At 58.8% G+C, this 17,664-nt stretch overlaps 1 protein-coding gene across 1 annotated transcript in view; it reads right to left on the reverse strand.

Annotated features, from left to right (window-relative positions):
- The window catches only part of MPDU1 (mannose-P-dolichol utilization defect 1), a 59,918-nt gene that overhangs the window by 396 nt on the left and 41,858 nt on the right, over positions 1 to 17,664 (reverse strand). Inside the window, exon 7 of the mRNA XM_075581705.1 lies at positions 1 to 436. This exon is cut by the window's left edge and continues 396 nt beyond it. Within this exon, the coding sequence (XP_075437820.1) occupies positions 314 to 436 (123 nt within the window). The 3' untranslated portion in view covers positions 1 to 313. The remainder of the gene's footprint in view (positions 437 to 17,664) is intronic.

Below are 17,664 nucleotides of genomic sequence, written 5' to 3' on the forward strand. Positions count from 1 at the left end.
AGAGGGTAGAGGGAGGGAGGGGGGAGGGTAGAGGGAGGGAGGGGGGAAAGAGAGGTGAGAGGGAGGGGGAGAGAGGGGGAGGGGGAGAGATGGGGGAGAGAGAGAGAGAGGGAGAGGGAGGGAGAGAGAGGGAGGGGGAGAGAGGGAGGGGGAGAGAGGTGAGAGGGAGGGGGAGAGAGGGGGAGGGGGAGAGATGGGGGAGAGAGAGAGAGAGGGAGAGGGAGGGAGAGAGAGGGAGGGGGAGAGAGGGAGGGGGAGAGAGGTGAGAGGGAGGGGGAGAGAGGTGAGAGGGAGGGGGAGGGTGAAAGTGCCTCTAGCTCGTCTTCATCTTGTCTGCAGAGCTGACGTTCCAATAATAGAGCAGCTGGGCAGCGATGAGACCGTTACAGGCAGACGAGACGACGTATGTGAGCGACATCAGAGGGTCTCCAGTCTCCTGTTGGGAGGGGAAGAGAGGTGTCAGCGGCAGTGCCAGCCTCCCCTCACACACACACTGCTACACCATGTATACACAGCACAGGTACAGCGCGGGCAGTGCCAGCCTCCCCCTCACACACACACTGCTACACCATGTATACACAGCACAGGTACAGCGCGGGCAGTGCCAGCCTCCCCCTCACACACACACTGCTACACCATGTATACACAGCACAGGTACAGCGCGGCAGTGCCAGCCTCCCCCTCACACACACTACTACACCATGTATACACAGCACAGGTACAGCGCGGGCAGTGCCAGCCTCCCCCTCACACACACTACTACACCATGTATACACAGCACAGGTACAGCGCGGGCAGTGCCAGCCTCCCCCTCACACACACTGCTACACCATGTATACACAGCACAGGTACAGCGCGGGCAGTGCCAGCCTCCCCCTCACACACACTACTACACCATGTATACACAGCACAGGTACAGCGCGGGCAGCGGCAGTGCCAGCCTCCCCCTCACACACTACTACACCATGTATACACAGCACAGGTACAGCGCGGGCAGTGCCAGCCTCCCCTCACACACACTACTACACCATGTATACACAGCACAGGTACAGCGCGGGCAGTGCCAGCCTCCCCCTCACACACTACTACACCATGTATACACAGCACAGGTACAGCGCGGGCAGTGCCAGCCTCCCCTCACACACAATACTACACCATGTATACACAGCACAGGTTACAGCGCGGGCAGTGCCAGCCTCCCCCTCACACACACTACACCATGTATACACAGCACAGGTACAGCGTGGGCAGTGCCAGCCTCCCCTCACACACACTACTACACCATGTATACACAGCACAGGTACAGCGCGGGCAGTGCCAGCCTCCCCCTCACACACTACTACACCATGTACACACAGCACAGGTACAGCGCGGGCAGTGCCAGCCTCCCCCTCACACACTACTACACCATGTACACACAGCACAGGTACAGCGCGGGCAGTGCCAGCCTCCCCCCTCACACACTACTACACCATGTATACACAGCACAGGTACAGCGCGGGCAGTGCCAGCCTCCCCCTCACACACACTACTACACCATGTATACACCGCACAGGTACAGCGCGGGCAGTGCCAGCCTCCCCCTCACACACACTACTACACCATGTATACACAGCACAGGTACAGCGCGGGCAGCGGCAGCCTCCCCTCACACACACTACTACACCATGTATACACAGCACAGGTACAGCGCGGGCAGTGCCAGCCTCCCCCTCACACACACTACTACACCATGTATATACAGCACAGGTACAGCGCGGGCAGTGCCAGCCTCCCCCTCACACACACTACTACACCATGTATACACAGCACAGGTACAGCGCGGGCAGTGCCAGCCTCCCCCTCACACACACTACTACACCATGTATACACAGCACAGGTACAGCGCGGGCAGCGGCAGCCTCCCCCTCACACACACTACTACACCATGTATACACAGCACAGGTACAGCGCGGGCAGTGCCAGCCTCCCCCTCACACACACTACTACACCATGTATACACAGCACAGGTACAGCGCGGGCAGTGCCAGCCTCCCCCTCACACACACTACTACACCATGTATACACAGCACAGGTACAGCGCGGGCAGCGGCAGCCTCCCCCTCACACACACTACTACACCATGTATACACAGCACAGGTACAGCACGGGCAGTGCCAGCCTCCCCCTCACACACACTACTACACCATGTATACACAGCACAGGTACAGCGCGGGCAGTGCCAGCCTCCCCCTCACACACACTAATACACCATGTATACACAGCACAGGTACAGCGCGGGCAGTGCCAGCCTCCCCCTCACACACACACTACTACACCATGTATACACAGCACAGGTACAGCGCGGGCAGTGCCAGCCTCCCCCTCACACACACTACTACACCATGTATACACAGCACAGGTACTACGCGGGCAGTGCCAGCCTCCCCCTCACACACACTACTACACCATGTATACACAGCACAGGTACAGCGCGGGCAGTGCCAGCCTCCCCCTCACACACACTACTACACCATGTATACACAGCACAGGTACAGCGCGGGCAGCGGCAGCCTCCCCCTCACACACACTACTACACCATGTATACACAGCACAGGTACAGCGCGGGCAGTGCCAGCCTCCCCTCACACACACACTGCTACACCATGTATACACAGCACAGGTACAGCGCGGGCAGTGCCAGCCTCCCCCTCACACACACTACTACACCATGTATACACAGCACAGGTACAGCGCGGGCAGTGCCAGCCTCCCCCTCACACACACTACTACACCATGTATACACAGCACAGGTACAGCGCGGGCAGTGCCAGCCTCCCCCTCACACACACTGCTACACCATGTATACACAGCACAGGTACAGCGCGGGCAGTGCCAGCCTCCCCCTCACACACACTACTACACCATGTATACACAGCACAGGTACAGCGCGGGCAGCGGCAGTGCCAGCCTCCCCCTCACACACTACTACACCATGTATACACAGCACAGGTACAGCGCGGGCAGTGCCAGCCTCCCCCTCACACACACTACTACACCATGTATACACAGCACAGGTACAGCGCGGGCAGTGCCAGCCTCCCCCTCACACACTACTACACCATGTATACACAGCACAGGTACAGCGCGGGCAGTGCCAGCCTCCCCCTCACACACAATACTACACCATGTATACACAGCACAGGTACAGCGCGGGCAGTGCCAGCCTCCCCCTCACACACACTACTACACCATGTATACACAGCACAGGTACAGCGTGGGCAGTGCCAGCCTCCCCCTCACACACACTACTACACCATGTATACACAGCACAGGTACAGCGCGGGCAGTGCCAGCCTCCCCCTCACACACTACTACACCATGTACACACAGCACAGGTACAGCGCGGGCAGTGCCAGCCTCCCCCTCACACACTACTACACCATGTACACACAGCACAGGTACAGCGCGGGCAGTGCCAGCCTCCCCCTCACACACTACTACACCATGTATACACAGCACAGGTACAGCGCGGGCAGTGCCAGCCTCCCCCTCACACACACTACTACACCATGTATACACAGCACAGGTACAGCGCGGGCAGTGCCAGCCTCCCCCTCACACACACTACTACACCATGTATACACAGCACAGGTACAGCGCGGGCAGCGGCAGCCTCCCCCTCACACACACTACTACACCATGTATACACAGCACAGGTACAGCGCGGGCAGTGCCAGCCTCCCCCTCACACACACTACTACACCATGTATATACAGCACAGGTACAGCGCGGGCAGTGCCAGCCTCCCCCTCACACACACTACTACACCATGTATACACAGCACAGGTACAGCGCGGGCAGTGCCAGCCTCCCCCTCACACACACTACTACACCATGTATACACAGCACAGGTACAGCGCGGGCAGCGGCAGCCTCCCCCTCACACACACTACTACACCATGTATACACAGCACAGGTACAGCGCGGGCAGTGCCAGCCTCCCCCTCACACACACTACTACACCATGTATACACAGCACAGGTACAGCGCGGGCAGTGCCAGCCTCCCCCTCACACACACTACTACACCATGTATACACAGCACAGGTACAGCGCGGGCAGCGGCAGCCTCCCCCTCACACACACTACTACACCATGTATACACAGCACAGGTACAGCACGGGCAGTGCCAGCCTCCCCCTCACACACACTACTACACCATGTATACACAGCACAGGTACAGCGCGGGCAGTGCCAGCCTCCCCCTCACACACACTAATACACCATGTATACACAGCACAGGTACAGCGCGGGCAGTGCCAGCCTCCCCCTCACACACACACTACTACACCATGTATACACAGCACAGGTACAGCGCGGGCAGTGCCAGCCTCCCCCTCACACACACTACTACACCATGTATACACAGCACAGGTACTACGCGGGCAGTGCCAGCCTCCCCCTCACACACACTACTACACCATGTATACACAGCACAGGTACAGCGCGGGCAGTGCCAGCCTCCCCCTCACACACACTACTACACCATGTATACACAGCACAGGTACAGCGCGGGCAGTGCCAGCCTCCCCCTCACACACTACTACACCATGTATACACAGCACAGGTACAGCGCGGGCAGCGGCAGTGCCAGCCTCCCCCTCACACACACTACTACACCATGTATACACAGCACAGGTACAGCGCGGGCAGTGCCAGCCTCCCCCTCACACACACTACTACACCATGTATACACAGCACAGGTACAGCGCGGGCAGTGCCAGCCTCCCCCTCACACACACTACTACACCATGTATACACAGCACAGGTACAGCACGGGCAGCGGCAGTGCCAGCCTCCCCCTCACACACACTACTACACCATGTATACACAGCACAGGTACAGCGCGGGCAGTGCCAGCCTCCCCCTCACACACACTACTACACCATGTATACACAGCACAGGTACAGCGCGGGCAGTGCCAGCCTCCCCCTCACACACACTACTACACCATGTATACACAGCACAGGTACAGCGCGGGCAGTGCCAGCCTCCCCCTCACACACACTACTACACCATGTATACACAGCACAGGTACAGCGCGGGCAGTGCCAGCCTCCCCCTCACACACACTACTACACCATGTATACACAGCACAGGTACAGCGCGGGCAGTGCCAGCCTCCCCCTCACACACACTACTACACCATGTATACACAGCACAGGTACAGCGCGGGCAGTGCCAGCCTCCCCCTCACACACACTACTACACCATGTATACACAGCACAGGTACAGCGCAGGCAGTGCCAGCCTCCCCCTCACACACACTACTACACCATGTATACACAGCACAGGTACAGCGCGGGCAGTGCCAGCCTCCCCCACACACACTACTACACCATGTATACACAGCACAGGTACAGCGCGGGCAGCGGCAGTGCCAGCCTCCCCCTCACACACACTACTACACCATGTATACACAGCACAGGTACAGCGCGGGCAGCGGCAGTGCCAGCCTCCCCCTCACACACACTACTACACCATGTATACACAGCACAGGTACAGCGCGGGCAGTGCCAGCCTCCCCCTCACACACACTACTACACCATGTATACACAGCACAGGTACAGCGCGGGCAGCGGCAGCCTCCCCCTCACACACACTACTACACCATGTATACACAGCACAGGTACAGCGCGGGCAGTGCCAGCCTCCCCCTCACACACACTACTACACCATGTATACACAGCACAGGTACAGCGCGGGCAGTGCCAGCCTCCCCCTCTCACACACTACTACACCATGTATACACAGCACAGGTACAGCGCGGGCAGCGGCAGTGCCAGCCTCCCCCTCACACACACTACTACACCATGTATACACAGCACAGGTACAGCGCGGGCAGTGCCAGCCTCCCCCTCACACACACTACTACACCATGTATACACAGCACAGGTACAGCGCGGGCAGTGCCAGCCTCCCCCTCACACACACTACTACACCATGTATACACAGCACAGGTACAGCGCGGGCAGCGGCAGTGCCAGCCTCCCCCTCACACACACTACTACACCATGTATACACAGCACAGGTACAGCGCGGGCAGTGCCAGCCTCCCCCTCACACACACTACTACACCATGTATACACAGCACAGGTACAGCGCGGGCAGTGCCAGCCTCCCCCTCACACACACTACTACACCATGTATACACAGCACAGGTACAGCGCGGGCAGTGCCAGCCTCCCCCTCACACACACTACTACACCATGTATACACAGCACAGGTACAGCGCGGGCAGTGCCAGCCTCCCCCTCACACACACTACTACACCATGTATACACAGCACAGGTACAGCGCGGGCAGTGCCAGCCTCCCCCTCACACACACTACTACACCATGTATACACAGCACAGGTACAGCGCGGGCAGCGGCAGCCTCCCCCTCACACACACTACTGCACCATGTATACACAGCACAGGTACAGCGCGGGCAGTGCCAGCCTCCCCCTCACACACACTACTACACCATGTATACACAGCACAGGTACAGCGCGGGCAGTGCCAGCCTCCCCCTCACACACACTACTACACCATGTATACACAGCACAGGTACAGCGCGGGCAGTGCCAGCCTCCCCCTCACACACACTACTACACCATGTATACACAGCACAGGTACAGCGCGGGCAGTGCCAGCCTCCCCCTCACACACACTACTACATCATGTATACACAGCACAGGTACAGCGCAGGCAGTGCCAGCCTCCCCCTCACACACACTACTACACCATGTATACACAGCACAGGTACAGCGCGGGCAGTGCCAGCCTCCCCCTCACACACACTACTACATCATGTATACACAGCACAGGTACAGCGCAGGCAGTGCCAGCCTCCCCCTCACACACACTACTACACCATGTATACACAGCACAGGTACAGCGCGGGCAGTGCCAGCCTCCCCCTCACACACACTACTACACCATGTATACACAGCACAGGTACAGCGCGGGCAGTGCCAGCCTCCCCCTCTCACACACTACTACACCATGTATACACAGCACAGGTACAGCGCGGGCAGCGGCAGTGCCAGCCTCCCCCTCACACACACTACTACACCATGTATACACAGCACAGGTACAGCGCGGGCAGTGCCAGCCTCCCCCTCACACACACTACTACACCATGTATACACAGCACAGGTACAGCGCGGGCAGTGCCAGCCTCCCCCTCACACACACTACTACACCATGTATACACAGCACAGGTACAGCGCGGGCAGCGGCAGTGCCAGCCTCCCCCTCACACACACTACTACACCATGTATACACAGCACAGGTACAGCGCGGGCAGTGCCAGCCTCCCCCTCACACACACTACTACACCATGTATACACAGCACAGGTACAGCGCGGGCAGTGCCAGCCTCCCCCTCACACACACTACTACACCATGTATACACAGCACAGGTACAGCGCGGGCAGTGCCAGCCTCCCCCTCACACACACTACTACACCATGTATACACAGCACAGGTACAGCGCGGGCAGTGCCAGCCTCCCCCTCACACACACTACTACACCATGTATACACAGCACAGGTACAGCGCGGGCAGTGCCAGCCTCCCCCTCACACACACTACTACACCATGTATACACAGCACAGGTACAGCGCGGGCAGCGGCAGCCTCCCCCTCACACACACTACTGCACCATGTATACACAGCACAGGTACAGCGCGGGCAGTGCCAGCCTCCCCCTCACACACACTACTACACCATGTATACACAGCACAGGTACAGCGCGGGCAGTGCCAGCCTCCCCCTCACACACACTACTACACCATGTATACACAGCACAGGTACAGCGCGGGCAGTGCCAGCCTCCCCCTCACACACACTACTACACCATGTATACACAGCACAGGTACAGCGCGGGCAGTGCCAGCCTCCCCCTCACACACACTACTACATCATGTATACACAGCACAGGTACAGCGCAGGCAGTGCCAGCCTCCCCCTCACACACACTACTACACCATGTATACACAGCACAGGTACAGCGCGGGCAGTGCCAGCCTCCCCCTCACACACACTACTACACCATGTATAAACAGCACAGGTACAGCGCGGGCAGTGGCAGCCTCCCCCTCACACACACTACTGCACCATGTATACACAGCACAGGTACAGCGCGGGCAGCGGCAGTGCCAGCCTCCCCCTCACACACACTACTACACCATGTATACACAGCACAGGTACAGCGCGGGCAGTGCCAACCTCCCCCTCACACACACTACTACACCATGTATACACAGCACAGGGACAGCGCGGGCAGCGGCAGTGCCAGCCTCCCCCTCACATACACTACTACACCATGTATACACAGCACAGGTACAGCGCGGGCAGTGCCAGCCTCCCCCTCACACACACTACTACACCATGTATACACAGCACAGGTACAGCGCGGGCAGTGCCAGCCTCCCTCTCACACACACACACTACTACACCATGTATACACAGCACAGGGACAGCGCGGGCAGCGCCAGCCTCCCCCTCACACACACTACTACACCATGTATACACAGCACAGGTACAGCGCGGGCAGTGCCAGCCTCCCCCTCACACACTACAACACCATGTATACACAGCACAGGTACAGCGCGGGCAGTGCCAGCCTCCCCCTCACACACACTACTACACCATGTATACACAGCACAGGTACAGCGCGGGCAGTGCCAGCCTCCCCCCCACACACACTACTACACCATGTATACACAGCACAGGTACAGCGCGGGCAGTGCCAGCCTCCCCCTCACACACACTACTACACCATGTATACACAGCACAGGTACAGCGCGGGCAGTGCCAGCCTCCCCCTCACACACACTACTACACCATGTATACACAGCACAGGTACAGCGCGGGCAGTGCCAGCCTCCCCCTCACACACACTACTACACCATGTATACACAGCACAGGTACAGCGCGGGCAGTGCCAGCCTCCCCCTCACACACACTACTACACCATGTATACACAGCACAGGTACAGCGCGGGCAGTGCCAGCCTCCCCCTCACACACACTTCTACACCATGTATACACAGCACAGGTACACCGCGGGCAGTGGCAGCCTCCCCCTCACACACACTACTACACCATGTATACACAGCACAGGTACAGCGCGGGCAGTGCCAGCCTCCCCCTCACACACACTACTACACCATGTATACACAGCACAGGTACAGCGCGGGCAGTGCCAGCCTCCCCCTCACACACACTACTACACCATGTATACACAGCACAGGTACAGCGCGGGCAGTGCCAGCCTCCCCCTCACACACACTACTACACCATGTATACACAGCACAGGTACAGCGCGGGCAGTGCCAGCCTCCCCCTCACACACACTACTACACCATGTATACACAGCACAGGTACAGCGCGGGCAGTGCCAGCCTCCCCCCCTCACACACACTACTACACCATGTATACACAGCACAGGTACAGCGCGGGCAGTGCCAGCCTCCCCCTCACACACACTACTGCACCATGTATACACAGCACAGGTACAGCGCGGGCAGTGCCAGCCTCCCCCTCACACACACTACTACACCATGTATACACAGCACAGGTACAGCGCGGGCAGTGCCAGCCCCCCCCTCACACACACTACTACACCATGTATACACAGCACAGGTACAGCGCGGGCAGTGCCAGCCTCCCCCTCACACACACTACTACACCATGTATACACAGCACAGGTACAGCGCGGGCAGTGCCAGCCTCCCCCTCACACACACTACTACACCATGTATACACAGCACAGGTACAGCGCGGGCAGTGCCAGCCTCCCCCTCACACACACTACTACACCATGTATACACAGCACAGGGACAGCGCGGGCAGCGGCAGTGCCAGCCTCCCTCTCACACACACACACACTACTACACCATGTATACACAGCACAGGTACAGCGCGGGCAGTGCCAGCCTCCCCCTCACACACTACAACACCATGTATACACAGCACAGGTACAGCGCGGGCAGTGCCAGCCTCCCCCTCACACACACTACTACACCATGTTTACACAGCACAGGTACAGCGCGGGCAGCGGCAGTGCCAGCCTCCTCCTCACACACAATACTACACCATGTATACACAGCACAGGTACAGCGCGGGCAGCGGCAGCCTCCCCTCACACACAATACTACACCATGAATACACAGCACAGGTACAGCGCGGGCAGTGCCAGCTTCTCCCTGACACACACTACTACACCATGTATACATAGCACAGGTACAGCACGGGCAGCGGCAGTGCCAGCCTCCCCCTCACACACACTACTACACCATGTATACACAGCACAGGTACAGCGCGGGCAGTGCCAGCCTCCCCCTCACACACACTACTACACCATGTATACACAGCACAGGTACAGCGCGGGTAGTGCCAGTGCCAGCCTCCCCCTCACACACACTACTACACCATGTATACACAGCACAGGTACAGCGCGGGCAGTGCCAGCCTCCCCCTCACACACACAACTACACCATGTATACACAGCACAGGTACAGCGCGGGCAGTGCCAGCCTCCCCCCCACACACACTACTACACCATGTATACACAGCACAGGTACAGCGCGGGCAGTGCCAGCCTCCCCCCCACACACACTACTACACCATGTATACACAGCACAGGTACAGCGCGGGCAGTGCCAGCCTCCCCCTCACACACACTACTACACCATGTATACACAGCACAGGTACAGCGCGGGCAGTGCCAGCCTCCCCCTCACACACACTACTACACCATGTATACACAGCACAGGTACAGCGCGGGCAGCGGCAGTGCCAGCCTCCCCCTCACACACACTACTACACCATGTATACACAGCACAGGTACAGCGCGGGCAGTGCCAGCCTCCCCCTCACACACACTACTACACCATGTATACACAGCACAGGTACAGCGCGGGCAGTGCCAGCCTCCCCCTCACACACACTACTACACCATGTATACACAGCACAGGTACAGCGCGGGCAGCGGCAGCCTCCCCCTCACACACACTACTACACCATGTATACACAGCACAGGTACAGCGCGGGCAGTGCCAGCCTCCCCCTCACACACACTACTACACCATGTATACACAGCACAGGTACAGCGCGGGCAGTGCCAGCCTCCCCCTCACACACACTACTACACCATGTATACACAGCACAGGTACAGCGCGGGCAGTGCCAGCCTCTCCCTCACACACACTACTACACCATGTATACACAGCACAGGTACAGCGCGGGCAGTGCCAGCCTCCCCCTCACACACACTACTACACCATGTATACACAGCACAGGTACAGCGCGGGCAGTGCCAGCCTCCCCCTCACACACACTACTACACCATGTATACACAGCACAGGTACAGCGCGGGCAGCGGCAGCCTCCCCCTCACACACACTACTACACCATGCATACACAGCACAGGTACAGCGCGGGCAGTGCCAGCCTCCCCCTCACACTACTACACCATGTATACACAGCACAGGTACAGCGCGGGCAGTGCCAGCCTCCCCCTCACACACACTACTACACCATGTATACACAGCACAGGTACAGCGCGGGCAGCGGCAGCCTCCCCCTCACACACACTACTACACCATGTATACATAGCACAGGTACAGCGCGGGCAGTGCCAGCCTCCCCCACACACACACTACTACACCATGTATACACAGCACAGGTACAGCGCGGGCAGCGGCAGCCTCCCCCTCACACACTACTACACCATGTATACACAGCACAGGTACAGCGCGGGCAGCGCCAGCCTCCCCCTCACACACACTACTACACCATGTTTACACAGCACAGGTACAGCACGGGCAGTGCCAGCCTCCCCCTCACACACACTACTACACCATGTATACATAGCACAGGTACAGCGCGGGCAGTGCCAGCCTCCCCCTCACACACACTACTACACCATGTATACACAGCACAGGTACAGCGCGGGCAGCGCCAGCCTCCCCCTCACACACACTACTACACCATGTATACACAACACAGGTACAGCGCGGGCAGCGCCAGCCTCCCCCTCACACACACTACTACACCATGTATACACAGCACAGGTACAGCGCGGGCAGCGCCAGCCTCCCCCTCACACACACTACTACACCATGTATACACAGCACAGGTACAGTGCGGGCAGTGCCAGCCTCCCCCTCACACACACTACTACACCATGTATACACAGCACAGGTACAGCGCGGGCAGCGGCAGCCTCCCCCTCACACACACTACTACACCATGTATACACAGCACAGGTACAGCGCGGGCAGTGCCAGCCTCCCCCTCACACACACAACTACACCATGTATACACAGCACAGGTACAGCGCGGGCAGTGCCAGCCTCCCCCTCCACACACACTACTACACCATGTATACACAGCACAGGTACAGCGCGGGCAGCGGCAGTGCCAGCCTCCCCCTCACACACACTACTACACCATGTATACACAGCACAGGTACAGCGCGGGCAGTGCCAGCCTCCCCCTCACACACACTACTACACCATGTATACACAGCACAGGTACAGCGCGGGCAGTGCCAGCCTCCCCCTCACACACACTACTACACCATGTATACACAGCACAGGTACAGCGCGGGCAGCGGCAGTGCCAGCCTCCCCCTCACACACACTACTACACCATGTATACACAGCACAGGTACAGCGCGGGCAGTGCCAGCCTCCCCCTCACACACACTACTACACCATGTATACACAGCACAGGTACAGCGCGGGCAGTGCCAGCCTCCCCCTCACACACACTACTACACCATGTATACACAGCACAGGTACAGCGCGGGCAGCGGCAGCCTCCCCCTCACACACACTACTACACCATGTATACACAGCACAGGTACAGCGCGGGCAGTGCCAGCCTCCCCCTCACACACACTACTACACCATGTATACACAGCACAGGTACAGCGCGGGCAGTGCCAGCCTCTCCCCTCACACACACTACTACACCATGTATACACAGCACAGGTACAGCGCGGGCAGTGCCAGCCTCCCCCTCACACACACTACTACACCATGTATACACAGCACAGGTACAGCGCGGGCAGCGGCAGCCTCCCCCTCACACACACTACTACACCATGTATACACAGCACAGGTACAGCGCGGGCAGTGCCAGCCTCCCCCTCACACACACACTACTACACCATGTATACACAGCACAGGTACAGCGCGGGCAGTGCCAGCCTCCCCCTCACACACACTACTACACCATGTATACACAGCACAGGTACAGCGCGGGCAGTGCCAGCCTCCCCCTCACACACACTACTACACCATGTATACACAGCACAGGTACAGCGCGGGCAGTGCCAGCCTCCCCCTCACACACACTACTACACCATGTATACACAGCACAGGTACAGCGCGGGCAGTGCCAGCCTCCCCCACACACACACACTACTACACCATGTATACACAGCACAGGTACAGCGCGGGCAGCGGCAGCCTCCCCCTCACACACTACTACACCATGTATACACAGCACAGGTACAGCGCGGGCAGCGCCAGCCTCCCCCTCACACACACTACTACACCATGTATACACAGCACAGGTACAGCACGGGCAGTGCCAGCCTCCCCCTCACACACACTACTACACCATGTATACATAGCACAGGTACAGCGCGGGCAGTGCCAGCCTCTCCCTGACACACACTACTACACCATGTATACACAGCACAGGTACAGCGCGGGCAGTGCCAGCCTCCCCCTCACACACACACTACTACACCATGTATACACAGCACAGGTACAGCGCGGGCAGTGCCAGCCTCCCCCTCACACACACTACTACACCATGTATACACAGCACAGGTACAGCGCGGGCAGTGCCAGCCTCCCCCTCACACACACTACTACACCATGTATACACAGCACAGGTACAGCGCGGGCAGTGCCAGCCTCCCCCTCACACACACTACTACACCATGTATACACAGCACAGGTACAGCGTGGGCAGTGCCAGCCTCCCCCTCACACACACTACTACACCATGTATACACAGCACAGGTACAGCGCGGGCAGCGGCAGTGCCAGCCTCCCCCTCACACACACTACTACACCATGTATACACAGCACAGGTACAGCGCGGGCAGTGCCAGCCTCCCCCCCTCACACACACTACTACACCATGCATACACAGCACAGGTACAGCGCGGGCAGCGGCAGTGCCACCTCCCCCTCACACACACTACTACACCATGTATACACAGCACAGGTACAGCGCGGGCAGTGCCAGCCTCTCCCTCACACACACTACTACACCATGTATACACAGCACAGGTACAGCGCGGGCAGTGCCAGCCTCCCCCTCACACACACTACTACACCATGTATACACAGCACAGGTACAGCGCGGGCAGTGCCAGCCTCCCCCTCACACACACTACTACACCATGTATACACAGCACAGGTACAGCGCGGGCAGCGGCAGTGCCAGCCTCCCCCCCACACACACACACTACTACACCATGTATACACAGCACAGGTACAGCGCGGGCAGTGCCAGCCTCCCCCTCACACACACTACTACACCATGTATACACAGCACAGGTACAGAGCGGGCAGCGCCAGCCTCCCCCTCACACACACTACTACACCATGTATACACAGCACAGGTACAGCGCGGGCAGTGCCAGCCTCCCCCTCACACACACTACTACACCATGTATACACAGCACAGGTACAGCGCGAGCAGTGCCAGCCTCCCCCTCACACACACTACTACACCATGTATACACAGCACAGGTACAGCGCGGGCAGTGCCAGCCTCCCCCTCACACACACTACTACACCAGGTATACACAGCACAGGTACAGCGCGGGCAGTGCCAGCCTCCCCCTCACACACACTACTACACCATGTATACACAGCACAGGTACAGCCCCGGCAGTGCCAGCCTCCCCCTCACACACGCTACTACACCATGTATACACAGCACAGGTACAGCGCGGGCAGTGCCAGCCTCCCCCTCACACACGCTACTACACCATGTATACACAGCACAGGTACAGCGCGGGCAGTGCCAGCCTCCCCTCACACACACTACTACACCATGTATACACAGCACAGGTACAGCATGGGCTGTGCCAGCCTCCCCCTCACACACACTACTACACCATGTATACACAGCACAGGTACAGCGCGGGCAGTGCCAGCCTCCCCCTCACACACACTACTACACCATGTATACACAGCACAGGTACAGCGCGGCAGTGCCAGCCTCCCCCTCACACACACTACTACACCATGTATACACAGCACAGGTACAGCATGGGCTGTGCCAGCCTCCCCCTCACACACACTACTACACCATGTATACACAGCACAGGTACAGCGCGGGCAGTGCCAGCCTCCCCCTCACACACACTACTACACCATGTATACACAGCACAGGTACAGCGCGGCAGTGCCAGCCTCCCCCTCACACACACTACTACACCATGTATACACAGCACAGGTACAGCGCGGGCAGTTCCAGCCCCCCCTCACACACACTACTACACCATGTATACACAGCACAGGTACAGCGCGGGCAGTGCCAGCCTCCCCCTCACACACACTAATACACCATGTATACACAGCACAGGTACAGCGTGGGCAGTGCCAGCCTCCCCCTCACACACACTCCTACACCATGTATACACAGCACAGGTACAGCGCGGGCAGTGCCAGCCTCCCCCTCACACACACTACTACACCATGTATACACAGCACAGGTACAGCGCGGGCAGTGCCAGCCTCCCCCTCACACACACTACTACACCATGTATACACAGCACAGGTACAGCGCGGGCAGTGCCAGCCTCCCCCTCACACACACTACTACACCATGTATACACAGCACAGGTACAGCGCGGGCAGTGCCAGCCTCCCCCTCACACACACTACTACACCATGTATACACAGCACAGGTACAGCGCGGGCAGTGCCAGCCTCCCCCTCACACACACTACTACACCATGTATACACAGCACAGGTACAGCGCGGGCAGTGCCAGCCTCCCCCACACACACTACTACACCATGTATACACAGCACAGGTACAGCGCGGGCAGCGGCAGTGCCAGCCTCCCCCTCACACACACTACTACACCATGTATACACAGCACAGGTACAGCGCGGGCAGCGGCAGTGCCAGCCTCTCCCTCACACACACTACTACACCATGTATACACAGCACAGGTACAGCGCGGGCAGCGGCAGCCTCCCCCTCACACACACTACTACACCATGTATACACAGCACAGGTTCAGCGCGGGCAGCGGCAGTGCCAGCCTCCCCCTCACACACACTACTACACCATGTATACACAGCACAGGTACAGCGCGGGCAGTGCCAGCCTCCCCCTCACACACACTACTACACCATGTATACACAGCACAGGTACAGCGCGGGCAGTGCCAGCCTCCCCCTCACACACACTATTACACCATGTATACACAGCACAGGTACAGCGCGGGCAGTGCCAGCCTCCCCCTCACACACACTACTACACCATGTATACACAGCACAGGTACAGCGCGGGCAGTGCCAGCCCCCCCTCACACACACTACTACACCATGTATACACAGCACAGGTACAGCGCGGGCAGCGGCAGTGCCAGCCTCCCCCTCACACACACTACTACACCATGTATACACAGCACAGGTACAGCGCGGGCAGTGCCAGCCTCCCCCTCACACACACCAATACACCATGTATACACAGCACAGGTACAGCGCGGGCAGTGCCAGCCTCCCCCTCACACACACTACTACACCATGTATACACAGCACAGGTACAGCGCGGGCAGTGCCAGCCTCCCCCTCACACACACTACTACACCATGTATACACAGCACAGGTACAGCGCGGGCAGTGCCAGCCTCCCCCTCACACACACTAATACACCATGTATACACAGCACAGGTACAGCGCGGGCAGTGCCAGCCTCCCCCTCACACACACTACTACACCATGTATACACAGCACAGGTACAGCGCGGGCAGTGCCAGCCTCCCCCTCACACACACTACTACACCATGTATACACAGCACAGGTACAGCGCGGGCAGTGCCAGCCTCCCCCTCACACACACTACTACACCATGTATACACAGCACAGGTACAGCGCGGGCAGTGCCAGCCTCCCCCTCACACACACTACTACACCATGTATACACAGCACAGGTACAGCGCGGGCAGCGGCAGTGCCACCTCCCCCTCACACACACTACTACACCATGTATACACAGCACAGGTACAGCGCGGGCAGTGCCAGCCTCCCCCTCACACACACTACTACACCATGTATACACAGCACAGGTACAGCGCGGGCAGTGCCAGCCTCCCCCTCACACACACTACTACACCATGTATACACAGCACAGGTACAGCGCGGGCAGTGCCAGCCTCCCCCTCACACACACTACTACACCATGTATACACAGCACAGGTACAGCGCGGGCAGTGCCAGCCTCCCCCTCACACACACTACTACACCATGTATGCACAGCACAGGTACAGCGCGGGCAGTGCCAGCCTCCCCCTCACACACACTACTACACCATGTATACACAGCACAGGTACAGCGCGGGCAGCGGCAGTGCCACCTCCCCC

The sequence above is a fragment of the Ascaphus truei genome, unplaced genomic scaffold (assembly GCF_040206685.1).
Source record: "Ascaphus truei isolate aAscTru1 unplaced genomic scaffold, aAscTru1.hap1 HAP1_SCAFFOLD_1501, whole genome shotgun sequence".
Taxonomy (NCBI): Eukaryota; Metazoa; Chordata; class Amphibia; order Anura; family Ascaphidae; genus Ascaphus; species Ascaphus truei.